This window comes from Chroicocephalus ridibundus, chromosome 12, assembly GCF_963924245.1.
Source record: "Chroicocephalus ridibundus chromosome 12, bChrRid1.1, whole genome shotgun sequence".
Classification (NCBI taxonomy): Eukaryota; Metazoa; Chordata; class Aves; order Charadriiformes; family Laridae; genus Chroicocephalus; species Chroicocephalus ridibundus.
In genome coordinates this window covers 16,345,033-16,360,933 of record NC_086295.1, presented here as the reverse complement: position 1 = coordinate 16,360,933, position 15,901 = coordinate 16,345,033, and the positions used below count along the sequence as shown (strand labels likewise).

The 15,901-nt window shown below is 39.0% G+C and overlaps 1 protein-coding gene across 1 annotated transcript in view; it reads right to left on the bottom strand.

Moving 5' to 3' along the window:
* ITCH (itchy E3 ubiquitin protein ligase) overlaps window positions 1–15,901 on the bottom strand; it is a 62,608-nt gene that overhangs the window by 29,575 nt on the left and 17,132 nt on the right. The window contains exons 2-5 of the mRNA XM_063349929.1: window positions 6,693–6,783; window positions 4,044–4,182; window positions 1,173–1,297; window positions 393–530 (exon numbers count right to left, since the gene is read on the bottom strand). Coding sequence (XP_063205999.1) covers window positions 393–530; window positions 1,173–1,297; window positions 4,044–4,182; window positions 6,693–6,762 — 472 coding nt within the window. The 5' untranslated portion in view covers window positions 6,763–6,783. The remainder of the gene's footprint in view (window positions 1–392; window positions 531–1,172; window positions 1,298–4,043; window positions 4,183–6,692; window positions 6,784–15,901) is intronic.

Genomic DNA, 15,901 nt, shown 5'->3' with positions numbered 1-15,901 from the left:
AACCCATGTCTTCTAGTGAGCAGAACACTTATTATGATGAAATCAAAATAACTTATTTTACATTCTTTTCTGTTTATGATGTTATTAAAAATTCAGGGAAGCTAGAGGCTTTCATTAAAGTTTGAGATTGCTAGATACAAGTTAGCAAAGTCCAGGAAATAAAGATGCTGATCTTATCATCATTACAGTAAGGCTGAAGAGCTTCACTGCAGACTACGACTCCACCTGAAAGTAAAAATGCGTAACCGTCCTGGTCTCTATGAACAGAAGTTATAGAAACTGCTGTTATTAAAATTATTAAAACACTGTGTTAAAGTTTCCATTAAAAAAAAAAAAGTAGCTTTGTGTACCAAATATACACAGAGGGTAAGTTTCAATTGAAAGTTACTTACTTCTTGTACTCGAGGCATCACCATTGGTTAGGAGCTCAGGATCCACCTGCATCCCGTCTAGACAGACAGACAAATCTCCTACCACCTCTGCTGGTTCTCGGTCACCAACAAGATGCAACGTCACCACTACCTGCTCAACTGAAAAAGTACAGAAATAATAGGAGTTTATCTTACTACCTGACACAAAAAAAAAGTGCATTTTGTTCAAGAAGCCAAAAATACTTCTAAATATTTCCAGATGTCAGTAAAAAAATTATTTCTACAAAAAGGGGAAAACTGGAGCATAACCTTATTGCTGCCTAAAGAAAGGATTATCATTACAGCAGAGACCGAGTCTCACGTTTCTGCCCACATTTCTAAAGCAATTAGTACACCCGTCCTCAAAAACCTATTGTTAGGAAATGTAATTCACCTTATTCTTCCTCCAGAGCAGATAACAATTTTATCTTCCGATTGAAGTATTTCACACTTATCTAATGACATCAAGATTCACATTCAGAGTGCGAAGATTTTACATCATATCCCCAGACCAAAAATATTTTCAGGGTAAATAACTGTTTTTCAGTGAAACAGAACTGTAAAAACGTTCTGAATTAAATGGTTTGAAACGAAACCCAATGAATTACAATTTACTGAAAAAGCAGGAGGAAGCTCATAAATGCAATCCGTAGTAACAAAAGGAATTCTCAAGGCCATCTACAGAGTTGCACACAGACTCATTAACAGACAATTCCTGACAAATCCTGCAGCATTCCAAGGTCTTATTAATCTTATACTTACGTTTCATACTGTTTGATTTCAGTGTCTCATGAATATCCAGAGCAGCGCTTCCCAGAAGGACATCTGATTTTAACGTTTGATGGCTCCAGACTCGAAAGTTTAATTTACTTACAGGAGTGACAATTCTGAAAAGAGAAAGTTGAGCGCTGTGTCAGGGCACTTGCTGGCAGGGGAAGCGGGCGAACCGAGCAATCTACTTCAACTGTCACTTAAAATTATTTAAAAACAAAGAAATAACAGTGGTAACATCAAACCATTTCTAATTACCACATTCTAGTATGTCATGTTTATATGTCATGTAAATCAAGACTGTTGCAAGACTGTTCAGACTGAATACATTTTTTTATTATTACTACCTTAAGGGAGGCATCTATAGAAAAAACTACCAGCTCACAACTGGCATCCGAGTGTAACCAGGATTAGAAAAAAGGACTGATTGCTGCAGGTTCACATTTCGTGAGTGTTCAGCATTTACGTACCTTGATGTGAGAATTTTTCACACAGAGAGGGAAGACATCTAATTTGCTTTCTGAAAAGGTTATCAGAAAATTTCAGGACATCCCACAAAAAGGGAAATACTCGAAAATACTAAAAATTATTTCAAGTGTTTTTAGAAGATGACTGTTCCCCTAATAAGCTGGGACATACTTACATCACACTATGACAAAGAAGCAGGAAGACATATAAAATTATTTAACAGTTTACTAGTATACTTCTGGCCTCGCAATGCATTTACTAAGAACAGAAGAACACGCTACACCATCTTAACAATTCAAAAACTTCCCTCACCACTTCGAGGAGTAGATGTATTACTTCTACAGTGTGCTAATTTGATTATGTCCTTGGAGAAACGGTCCCAGGTTTACTACCAGAAAAGACCTTTATGGACCCAACTATCACAACAGTTTCTCTTCATTCCAAAGCGAGTAATTCAAAGAGGAATTCAATCATTTATTCCTACCCCCCCTTCCACCTCCCTGAGGCTTTTCTAAAATTTTTACTTGTTTCAGTAACACAAAAATCTGAACTTCATTCTAAGCATGGTGCCACAACCTGGAAGGATGCCCTCGGAGAGCACAGTACCAACACGGCCACGTCAGCCTCTACACAGTCCAAACAAGAGCCAAAGCTCTCTTGGAACATCTTGGAGAATAAAGGAACACTTCCAATCATCAGAAAAACCAAAAAGCCTAGATTTTTCTTTTTCCTTCTTAAAAGTATTCTGACAACAGCAGAAAGATGCGCATCACAAAATAGCTGACACTACAATCAAGAATGGACTCAGAAATTTTTTTTTCCCCTAGAAAGTTGCTCTTAGAGGTAAAATAGTCACCTGCCCCTCACACTCCCTTGAGTTTTGAGAAGCCTTACAAGAGAAAAACAAATTTACATTCCTATCAGCTGCTGATACTGTATGAACATGTTTCTTTTTTGGTTGGTTGTTTTTTTTTTTTTTTTTTTTAAATCCCTAACAGGAACTTCAAAGTAATTTTTAATACTAATATTCTTTTTCTATAAGGAACATTCTAACATTTATATATTTTAAAATTATTTTAATTTTAAGAAACATGTATTACAAATGACTGTTCATTTTCTTCGTAGATAATTTCACTTGTATATGGTTGATAAATCCAGACTTTTGACAGTCAGACAATCCCTTCGGAATATGCAACTCCACCTAACAGGCTGCCTCCCAGGGGAGGAACCCATGGGCCATACCATCTGCAGGAGCCATTACAACTTTTCCTTTTTATTCTGGACCTGAATGTAAGCAGCTGTGTCAAAATATTTCCTAAAAAAGAATTAATTTACTAAGTTCCATGTAGCATTAGTGTAATCTTCAATGAAGGTGATGTGCATTGGGTGTCTCTGACACTGAACAACAGCAAAAATTGCCCAGGTATTATTATGTGGACTTGCACAGCTCAAGCCACAAACATTTCAATTAAAAAAAAAAAAAAGAAAAAAGGCAGCTTTTAAAAGCTAAAAGAAAATTCTGCTCTTTCACATTGATACACATGTAAAGCACAAGGTTTTCTTCTTAAATTACTTTTTTGCAGTGGAAAGTAAAGGTAAACAGTAGTAACTAAAACTTTGTAGTAATCTGAATTACAAGAAAAGAGCAGCCATAAAAAAGGTTTTCATCAGGCAGGAATGTTCAAGGTGCCTTAAGAATAATAATCTAGAATTTAAGCATAAACAAACGTGCAAGCACAAGACTGACCTTTATCCCAGATTTCCATGTGACACATTCGTAAGAGAAAACTAAACTTTATAGAAGCTGTAGATCTTTTTTTTTTTTCTGTGCTTTACCTCAAAACACGAATACCGGGCCAAGCAAACTGTGTTCACCTTGAATCTAATGTTAGTTATGTACTCTGAAGGCACAAATTAACCAGGAATTTTGTGCTTGTGATTGAATTTAGATGCGCGCAAGACCGAGCAAACTGGGTGTTCTACAGCACAGTACACAACAAAGTGGCACACAAAGAACAGCTACACTTTTCATGGTATTTCTGAAACACCAGAACCTTAAACGTGACAACAAAAACGTGCATGGGACCGTCAGTTTTGGTAAAAAATTACCTTACTTTCCTTACTACTCACAGAATTAAAGCTCCTTTGATATGCCATATACATTAATACAGAATATATTCCTTCATAAGCACTGGGTCCCTTCCATAGGGCATAATGCAATAGTTTGTAAATATATATATCCCAGACTGTACCACCTTTGCTCCAAAAATTACACAAATATCTTCATATCACGTAACATTGAATGCCTTGCTTAAAATAAAACCGCAACCCCTTAAGTCCACTGTCAATTGCACTAACTTATCTCAAACTGGAAAACAAAGCCATGAAACTTACACTGTAAGATGCTGTTTCCACTTCGGACTATTTGTATTGTTGCATTTTTCTGTCTTCTTTGACTGTCCATCTACTGAGACTTCCACGTAAGGGCTTGGTCCAAACCATTTATTTTTTTCTTTTAGTTTTGCTGAAATAACTGTTAAGAGAGAGAAAAATTTCAAATAATATTTTTCAGTTGTGTGCTTCAGTGTTCAAGTATCAGGTCATTCATGCCTGACAATAACGCTCAAGAAAAAAAATACATTATATAGACAAAAATGCTCTTGCATTCCAGACCATTTTATACAATGCTATAGCTCACACAAATGTCTAAAACATGCAACAGTACTTCTATAACATCAGGTACTATAGTTAATAATAATCAGTATAAGGTCCACAAAAACGCTTCGGTGTTTGAAAGTAGAAAACACCCTCTACAACCTCCTCCTGTCTATCACCAGCCAAGAGAATTCCTGGAGTTTATTATACTTGCTTGTTAAAAAGCTCAGAACATGATCTGTCTCTCTCATTAAGGAATCGTGGAAAACTGCCAACACTTCTGGTGAAAAGAACATCATTAAGAAAAAGAACTTTGTGTTAAGTTTTCTGTATCAAAGCAAACTAACAACAAACTGAGTTCCAACAACTACCTATTGTTCTAGAAACAACAAAACCTGGACAGGCCTTGCAGCTCTAAAGCTTTAATTTGTGGGTGGGGTAGGGTGGCTGTTTTGTTTGGTTAGTTGGTTTTGGTGTTTTTTGTTTGGTTTTTTTTTTTTTTTTTTAAACATTGAACATCCTTGACTGCAACACTCCTGCCTTTCCAAACACTACATTACCTGCATTTACCCAGAGCAGCACGTGTCTGCCCCCGACTCTTAGATTACGAGTGTTCTTGGATTCCTTGACAACACTAAACTCACAAAACAGTACTTAAGACAAAAAATTATCATTTCTAATTGCCATGAACACCACTTGATTCTACCAAAAACCAACTTGGTCTCCTGTGTTTTCAGCACCCACCTCAGCTGCACTACATCCTTAAAAAAAAGGGTGACTAATTCAAGCCCATATGGCTAATCTACCTAGATTCCCTTTATAGTCTATGCTCCTTTAGAGATTTAGAGAAGTAGCTTAGTATAAACTGCTCTCAACTGCTCCCAAGGGAAACTCTTTATATATTACAGACAACCTACAGAAATTAACTTGTTAGCTAACATTAATTTTCAAATAGTTCCCCTTCCCTTCACATCTCCGGTAGGTCTATACCGCAGCATCCCATGCCTCATCACAAGCTAACTCAAAGGCATCAAGACCTACTTTGAGGCAGCCCAAATCATCTGTCTTGCAACTGCTTTCAAGGTTCTTACACAGACAACCTGGAAGTTCATTTAAAACTAAGGAAGACAGCAGAGGGGGGAGGTGAGGGTAGGGCAGGTGGGGGGGCCCCGTTTAAAGAAATGTCTTCAAAAAAGTAACACCTGCTTGAGCAGGAAATAGTCTGCTTGCAGACTGTGGCTGAACTTCTACAGAAATTCTGTTCAAACATATTAACAGTCTCAGTTCTAAATACTGAGACATTTCTTCAGCTTCGCTTTCTTTACGCGAGTCACAGGCCTTCAACAGAGCAAGCCTTAGAGAGCAATCACCACTTCAATCTGTAGCTCTGCTCTCCACAGCTATGTGGAGGATGCACCTCCTTCCAAGCCTCTTCAATTTTTCTCTCCAACATCAACCTGTAGGGACAAGATTTCTCCTAAAGTCTCATGGCCTGTTCAAAAAAACCAAGCCTGTGACCTTAGTGTGACAGTAGAGCCAGTGTAACTATTCAGTTACAACCTCCTTTCTAGTCCAAAGCTTTCCCATTTATTTTTGACAATTTTATTCATCCCCACAATATCAACTTTGTGAAACTTCTGCATATACCCACAGATTTCCACACTGAGGGTGCAAAATTTACTCTTGATGCTTTCAAACGTAGACCTGCGTACCTACACAGATCTCCCATCCCCAGGCTTTGGCTTTTACACTTCAGTAAAAATTGTCAGAGAGTAAAAGTAACGAAACCGTAGTAACTAAATTTCAGCTGCTGCTCTGTTCGTGGAGCACTGCAAAAGCAAAGCACGTCATGTAAATCTAATCCTATGCAGTCTACAGATGCTCAATAACAGTAATATTCTCACCAACATTTTCCTTAAAGCTCCTTTACAACGATGGCCATAAAAACACGTAACAAGGGAGAGGCAATAAGTCAAATTTAATCAACAGCAGTTCGGATTCACTTAGCCTGAGATGTAAAAAGACTGTTAGGAGAAAGCGTTAGATTTGGTATTATGTCAAGTGTTAGTAACAGAAAGCAGTACCGTATTACATTATTAAATTTCAAAGAGGACTGTTCTGTACAATTTAACAGCATTCAAAAAGAATTATTCCTCTTTTTTTTTTAAACACAAAAATGTATCACTTCAAAATGCATTTTAGATAAAATCCTGAATAAAATAGACAAGTAATGATGGCATAACACCATCAATTTTATTGTATGACTTCTCTTAAGTTTTGTACAACTCAAAACTTCCTGAAATGCACCATACCAGTAACTTCCCTTTAATAGCGGGAAAAACTTTCACATTTCTAACCAAAAAAGATACATCCTTTCAAAAGGCTTACCAGTGATTTGAAGCTGTGATTTCATGGAAAACCCACTGGATGGTCCTGATTTGGATCCACTGCCAGCCATAATATGGGCTGGATCTTGAATCTGGATGAAGAGACAACGTAAACATTTTAATCCTCAGAAACACAAAAATGAAGCCATCTGGTTTTTGACGCATAGATGCATTACCCTGCAAACAAACACACCACACTTTGTTTTCTTCCTAGTTCCTTCCCATTTTCCCAAAGTACAGAAAATAGTTTACAAAGGGCTTGGTCTCGACTATTGCATGATCTGTAAATATTCGTGTTCTAGGCAAAAGATGGCTTTTGATTTTGTCCCTTCAATTTGCCAATTAACTGAGAGTGAATGATGTTCTAACTGCAAAGTTTGCCATACCCCTTATGTCTGAAAATACCTGCCTACTTTGATGTCGTAAGTCCTGGGTAAGAAGTTTATCTTCCCATGTCAAGTACTGGTTTAAAAAAAAAAAAAAAAGAAAAAGAAAACAACAGTCCGCAAGCATAGGAAAGGCTGAAAGTAATTACATTCAAAAGTGAATTTCAAATTTAGAGCTACCTGCTTCTGTATGTCTTTTGTTTTCATTTGGTCAGATCAAGTCTACAGACAAGGGCTATAATTCTACAAAGCACTTGGCTAGAAAAGGAAATCCATCACTTCTGAAAAAGGGTAAAACAATCTTCATCTACAGCCCAGCCTTCCTCTTCCCAGGCCCAACCCTCACACCTGCGCTAGCCTCGTCCTCCCAGCGCCAACCAAAGCAAGCAGACATTCCTACTATTCTTTGAATTTAATTCCATTCAGTATTCAGTTTGGGGGGGCAGGGGCGAGAAAATGGACAGTGTGCTATTTAATTAAACGCAGACATCACTTTGGAAATATCCAGATATCCTGGTCTCCTATTCAGTTTTAAAACACATTTTCAGCTCAGCCTCCCCTACCGACTAAACTAGATATGTACCAGTAAATCCTCTACAGCAGATTACTCACTGGAAAATGGACAGGTTACTGAAGACTCCAAATTACCCGCTGGATACAACTTCCAGACTACTTACTGCATCCCCCTCAAGCCGTGTTCCCTCCTTTGTGCTATTTCCTCACTGTCTCCTGTGGTCATGGAATCATCGAATGGTTTGGGTTGGAAAAGACCTTAAAGACCACCCAGGGACACCTCCCACTAGACCAGGTTGCTCCAAGCCCCGTCCAGCCTGGCCTTGAACCCCTCCAGGGATGGGGCAGCCACAGCTTCTCTGGGCAACCTGGGCCAGGGGCTCACCACCCGCACAGCAAAGAATTTCTTCCTGATACCTCATCTAAATCTCCCTTCTTCCAGTTTGAAACTGTTCCCCCTCATCTTATGGCTCCACCCCCCAATCAAGAGTCCCCTCCATCTCTCCTGGAGCCCCTTTAGGGACTGGAAGGGGCTCTAAGGTCTCCCCGGAGCCTTCTCTTCCCCAGGCTGAACCCCCCCAGCTCTCCCAGCCTGTCCTCACAGCAGAGGGGCTCCAGCCCTCCCAGCATCTCTGGGGCCTCCTCTGGCCCCGCTCCAACAGGTCCATGTCCTTCTGCTGTTGGTGGCCCCAGAGCTGGAGGCAGCACTGCAGGGGGGTCTCCCCCGAGTGGAGCAGAGGGGCAGAATCCCCTCCCTCGCCCTGCTGGCCACGCTGCTGGGGATGCAGCCCAGGATGCCGGGGCCTTTCTGGGCTGTGAGTGCACATTGCCGGCTCATGTTGAGCTTCTCGTCCACCAGCACCCCCAAGTCCTTCTGCTCAGGGCTGCTCTCAATCCATTCTCTGCCCAGCCTGTATTTGTGCTTGGGATTGCCCCGACCCAAGTGCAGGACCTTGCACTTGGCCTTGTTGAACTTCATGAGGTTGGAACAGGATCACCCTCTAGAGCCTGTCCAGGTCCCTCTGGATGGCATCCCTTCCCTCCAGCATGTCAACCGCACCAGACAGCTTGGTGACATCTGCAAACTTGCTGAGGGCGCACTCATAACCTACTGCAAAACCATTCATCCACCTATCTATGTCTGACCTCTCTCTCTGGGCTCCTGTCTGGGGGGGGGCTCAGCTGCTCTGGCCAAGGGTCTGGCTAATCAGCCCCCGCAAATCTCCCAGCCCACTGCTGCACATCTTTGGTCAGCCACCAAATCTGACTCCCAAAGCAGATCAAATATCACATGCCATCTCTCAGGTCGTTTTCGGCACACAACATTATTTCCAACAAGGAAAGTAACATGTTATCTTAAGCTGCTGATATCAGTATCTTGAGTACAAAATGCTGTATGTATGAATTACCAACTGATAACAGCACGAGAGTCTAAACAAGCACGTGTCTTGCCTTCTGCATGCCATGCAAAACAGAATTTGAGAAAGAGAGCTGATCTGAATATTGCAGCTTTTTTTTTTGGAGGCTGCAATCTGAAGAAAAAGTCTGTATACCGTGACACTGGTAATTCCACAGGTATTTCAAAAGTGGTAAAATGAGAAGTCCTTGCATCCTACAGCTCGCTGATGCTAGTCTTAACTACTGCAGAATATGACACCACACAAAAAACGTACTAATGACTTGCTTAAATAGTATATAGTGTTATTAGTGGAGTTCCGTACTGTTAATTGCTAGATTCTAGATATGAATCACACATCTAAATCCTGCTACAGTAAAAAAGCTTTTAATACACATATTTCAAAAGTAGCCTAATTTTAAAAGATTTAGAGGACAATTCTTAATTCCGATCCTGTGATTAGTTCTATCAAACTCACTAGGTATCCATTACGCTTTAAGAAAGCGTTATGAACAGCAACTAGACAGAGACAGACATACTGGAGAGCCTAAAGGAGGTTGCATTTACAGAAGAGCTGCTCTCTTCCACCTGGAGAAACAACACTGTACATAACACAAACGCGATTACCAAAGGTGATAATTTTCAATTGAAGTCATACAGTAATCACATACAGCACACAACATTCATTCAGAAGCACATGTTAAAGCTAACTTTCATTTCTAAGTCTGCAAAATACACTCATTAAAATTAGTTTATTAATATTTGGTCATTTTCATTGAGAATACACCGAAAAACTTCTAGCAGCTTAATCGCATCTGAAGTGACTGTCCTGCAAACATTTGTTGAGTTAGCACGTACGTGCCGGTGTGTACTTGGCAAGACACAGTTTTCACTAACAACTAGCTTAAGTAAAGTGTCAAGAATCTACTGCCTCCTGATACTTCTAAAAAAAAAAAAAAACCCACCAAACTACACTGCACATTGCCTAGTTCTCTCAGCTGCCAAGCTGCCATAAGTTTCTAATTATTTTTGAACAATAAAATTGAGGAGTCTTACTTTATTGCACGCTAAAATCCAGAGGCTCTTCACTTAAAGCAAGCTCCACTAGTTAACCAGGAAAAAGAAGAGTTCCAGAGGAAGAAGCAACAATTTACCTGTGCCCTGCACGTCAGTAGCCCTACTTCTCTTTTCATATTTTCAAATACCTTGACCCCAACAATTCTTCTGTCCCCCTGAACCAGCAGCTGAAAAAGACCCAGTGAGCAGAACAGCTGGTTCCAAGCCAGGCATCCAGCAAGGAATAATCACTAAACTCTCACTGCAGCTTCTTTCTCAGCTGGGCATTGATTTAAGTCAATTCCCTACCATACATGTAGGTACTCTATCCAGATTTTTCATACCTCATATAAATTTAATCAACTTTGATACCTCCATGTCCACCGATTTTTAGCTGGAATGGATCAGCAATTATGAAAGTTTACAGTGCAACACACAGAAAAAAGGGGAGAAGAGAACAGAACAGGATTGGCAGGTGGAACTGTATACACCTAGTTTTCTTAGGAAACAAAGCTAAAATACATTAACTCATCAAATAAGAATCCATTATGATTGATGTACTGCACTTTGAAGAAGCACAAAGAGACTGCAAAAGACAATAACCCCACAAGTCACACACATTCAGCTGATTTCTACTTTTAAACTTAATTTTTAGCATTTAACTCCTCTTCATTTATATAACAAACACACACACAAATTAAATGTTTGTTAAGAAACCACTGTATTAACAGCTATTTTTAATGGTAACACTGCGTATGATTTCAATTCAAAAGCAGCCTAGGGCTACTTGAAGCTTAATCACAAAGTAGACAACATACACTCTTCAATCATTATTAAAATATTTCCATTTCGTTTTATTACAATAGAAATAATAGTTAGGATTCTGTGAAAAGCAAATGTCTTAAAGACAAGCAGTTCTGTCAGCAACTGGATGTGAACAGGCTGTCGCGTGTGAACACCAACAAGCATTTCAACTGCACTAGACCTTTGGACCCCTTGCCAGTGGAAAGGAGTATAATGACTGCTTGCAAACTATGTTGTAAATAATAATTTTAAGAGCAAAAATATAATTTGTGAAATCATTATAAACTAGGTTATGTCTGCTTTATAAATTCATTGCAATGCAGCAAGTATTTCCACAAGTTGAAACTGTCATTCCAAAGCACTGAGAATGCATGCTCAAGGGGTTTTTCTGCAGCAGAAAAGTACACACATCTTCATAAATATTTAGGAATTTGGTTTGTTTTGGGGTTCTTTTTTTCTTCTAGTTTTGTTTTAAATTATAGTAAGGTCATATTGCTATTTTTTCCATCAGAGGATGCTACCCACTTCCAAGAAACCTGCCAGAATTTGAAATTCAGGAACACTCCTTGAAAGGTTTGAAAGCTGTGTCAGAGAGCAGGGGCAGCGTAACAGATACTCAGAGGATGATCATGTGAGTATAATTTTCTTAGAAACGCACAAGGCAAATTATGTAGCATATAAAAAGATACAATGCAAAATAATACAGAATTAATATCTTCTTGTCATTAAAAATAAACCATTCAAATGCTTGCCCGAATTTCTTCAGTGGCTGCATACCTACTCGCAGGCAGGTTTGTTTGTTTTTATAATGTGCTACCATAACATGTAGATGATGAGATAAATTATGCTCAGCTTCATAATTGCACAGGCCATTGTCTGTACTTGGGCGGGTTTGAACAAACACTGCTTAAAATCAATCCGCCTCGCAGTAGGAAACTCAGGCCACGCATCCTTTTGGGATTAGGTTCTTTGAATTCCCCCCTAACCGAGCATCTTCTCAGGAGCCCCCCCTGTGCCATGACCTGATGCTGTTAGGCCAAACTGCTGCATCTTCAGTGCCATGTTAATCCAAGACAGTAAACTTCAGCACCAGATTTTTTTCATGTGAGTGGTGTAGAAGACGGAAGAAATTCTAGAGTAGTGCAGCCCAGATGCTACAAACACTTTGAGAAAAAGGAAGGCAGAACGGGAGGATCCTCAGTTATTTTTCTTTTAACAAATCATGAGAGAGAGGGGAGAAAAGCAGCTTTAAGTGCTTCTTGGTTAAAGCAAAGTGAGGAGGGAAGGAGCTTCTTACCCAACAAAATCAGGGAGTATAAACATAAGAAAAATGCTATCAAAGGCTTGAGAGATCTTTAGAACATCACACCAATTTAACTTCAGGTGATTTATTCAGCAATGGGATTCATCTGTTAAATGTTAGACTTACCGCAGAAGGTAATTTTGTTTCGTATTAATTTGAAAGAATAGAAGACACAACTAGGTCTGAATGAAATTGTGACTGTATATTATACATGCATAGCTTTGAAAATATGTTGGCACATGCTCTTTATAATTTAAAAAATACTGAAATAATTGCACATTGTTGGCTGCTGTAAGCCTTATGTTTAGTAATTAATTTTAAGAACAGGCTAAACTGCTCTTTACAGGTGAACCAATTCAAAGTGTATTTGCTGTTTCAATAATGCAGCAAAAAAAAATAATCACATAATGAGAATTTTCTTTAACGTACCTAATAATTTTAACAATAGTTTTGAAAAACCTTGCTGTGTAACACAGGAACATGGACTTTTGGAAAAAGTGTAAAATATACAAAGTTTTGATTAAAAAACTGCATGGAAGGTGTAACATGACCCCTTTACAACGGGGTTTTTTTGGTGTTTTTTTTTGTTTGGTTGGTTGTTTTTTTTTAATCAACAGGTACATGAGTTACAGACAATTAAGAAGGGCTTAAACTAGGTATTTCAGAGAAAGTGCAAAGTCACCTGTTTACATTAACACCACACTTTTTTGTGTCTGAGAAATTAAATATAAATGCTTCTTCTCCTTCCCCCAAAACACGGAAGCCTCTTTTTAATTGAAGGCATGCATATTGTAGAAACGTTATTTTGTCTTAAATGTTAGATATAATTACCCAGTAAGCCCAGGCAGAGGCAGCTAGTTTGGCAACTTACTTAAGCAAATTTGCAGGAACTTTAACTGTTCAAGTTTCATCTTTAAAGTCAATGTGGTTTGACAAAGCTGTTTTTATTGGTTTACATTTTTATCATTTTTTCCCTAAAATACGTTTTAAGGACATGGTCAGTTTTGCCCAAACAAGTAAGAAGACATCCAGAAAGAAAGAAACTGCTGAGTAATCAACCAGGAAGAAAAGAATAGACACAGATTATAAGAGTGTTCAGTACACGTTGGAAAGGGAAGCAATTATGAGGTTTGCATCAAGGGATATTTATATAAGGAATGGGAACAAAGAGGGTTTTAACAGCAGAAGGCAGCTTAGCTCCCTCGGCCATTACTGCATGTGAGCAGCACTACACCTATTTACTGAAAATGCAGTAAAATCAAAGTACTCTCTGCCATAATACATCTGTTGAAGTTTAAAATCCAGCTGCCTAAGTTGTTTTTTTGAACAAAGGCGAAGTATAGCGCATACTGGGTCCAAAACCAGGCTGCAGGTTGAATTACTGAGCTGCTGTTGCCGCATCTCCACTGCTATCGGTCACCGCACTGCCCCGACGCCTGCACGGCCCCCTGCGCTGGGCGCTCGCTCCCGTTAGCTGTCCACAAAGCTAACGTGCAGGTGGCTGCTCTGCTAAGAATGACTGAGATGCAGACTCAAAGACAACACTTGAGCCAATTCAATACACCAGCTAAAAATATATTTGTGGGAAACACACTTTAATCAGTCTGGGAAGCAACCCAAGTGACATGACCTTCAGAGGCTGCAATGAGGGAAAAGCAAGATACAGAAACCACAAAACACAGGAGAAGAGCTGCCCAACTTCTGTCCTGTCCCTACTACAGACTTGCTAATGAGAAATCCTTGACATTGAAGTAGACACTTCATCCATTATGCTCTCTTAAAAATACACATTTTACATTTGTCCCTAATTCATGTATAAAATATATATGATCCATTGTACTTTTGGCTCAACACAAGAACCACTTTCTCATTATCTCTCCTTACGAACTATCATTTCTACACCCTTCCAAAGTACAACGGTATATCAGAGTCAGAAGCCACATTTCCTTTAAATAAACAGATCTAATTACGAGTGAGATTATCTGAATTTATTCTAGATAAGGACTATCCTGAATATTTCTATTGGATGTTCTTCTGCTACAAGTAAACATACCTCATAAGAGAATTGCAATGGAGATGTTAAGATTGGTATGAACAAAGAAAGAACGGAAAGATGCATGTATAAAGCAGGAAAAAAACCCCCAAAGGTTAAAAGAATGGCTTTTCTTGCTAACAAAGAACACTTCTTGCAGCAGTAAAACTGAGGCATGTTTGTGGGAGAGCAGGATGCCTTCACTCCGATGAGACTACAGTCCATACGACTGAAAGAGCCAACAGAAAGAGCCTGTGCTTTAACGGGAGGGTTACGGCACATCACATATGTCGTGCCTTTTCCTGTTCGCCCAACAGGAAAACTTACTGCAGCTATAAAGATATGGATATTCCAAATCAGGAAAAAACAACTAGCATTAGCCTTCATTTAAGATTTATGGAGGCTGAATAAGACAGATTCTAAAGCAAAGGATAAGCGTAAAACAAGTCTTGACTCCCAAGGGATATAAAATATCCGTCTATAAAGCAGTTTGTTGTCACTAAAAGGAACCCGAAGCATGCTAAGCAGCTGACGGATACCATTAGTTCCATCCTTCGTGTTGCACATAAGAGATACTGACTATTCTACTTCAACACACAAAAACGTCCTGGTGCTTGTGAGTACACCAGAGTGAGAGAAAGAGTAAAGTAAATGTATCAGAGGCTCACTGTGAGGGGTAAAATTAATTTGAGACTTTAAAAGTAAATACCACTTTCCCTTCCTGTAAAGTCTCACACTGAGTTTAGTTATACTAATTTCCTGCAACCTCATACACAACATGAATGACACCGTACTGATATCCTACAATATCAACAAACGGCTCTTTTGTGTCATGAACAAATTTAAAATTAACGTAGCAAAGACTAAGAGACTGCAAACTAACACCCTTAAACACCTTTCCTAAAAACACTTGGTCAAATTATTTATGCAACACTAACCCTCAGTGCTGATTCCTTGTTTTTCCTAAACATTTACCACTTCCAAAAGGAGGACTGATCATGGGAAACTCTTCTGAATCCAAAGTTTCTAAGTCAGAAAAGCTGAAAAACATTGAACCTGACTATCAAAACAAAGAGATTGCCCAAGGAAAGCCAGAATAACTCTGGAAACATTGTGGCCAGACACCCAGTGACATTCATGCCGTAACTTTTATCTCAACACTAAGGATCACCAGCGTTCCTTATGCAAACTGCGCAGATTAGAAAAACTGGTCCATCAACTTTTACCTGCAGAGAAAAATGCTTCCAACAACACTGCTTGCAATCCAAATTAAACTATGTCTTCAGGCCTCCCAAACCAAAGACTTAAATCAAAATTACAGAGAATTCATTCATTAGCATTTCTATGCACCAAGAAGCCTGTTGTATAACCTGCACCTCAGCAGAAATATTTCATGACTCTCTTCTACATATAGTACCTGATACTGATTAAAAGAATTGGAAAAAAAAAAAGAGATGTAAAGAAACAGTACTGCGATATAAAAATTTCAAAGAAAAAAGTAATTTGACATTTTTTTCCCCTTTCAGTAGTACACCAGTAATTCCCCAGCCACAAGCTGTTCTTAGACTAAAGCTGTGGCAGGCAGAACAAAAGGGACAAAACAGGCTTTGCCACCAACTCAGATAACTTGCCAATGAACTTCCTTCCTAACTAAGAGGATGTTCGCTTTTACTAACTTTTATGAAATGCTCAAAAAGGGGAAAAAGGACAGAAGTGTACA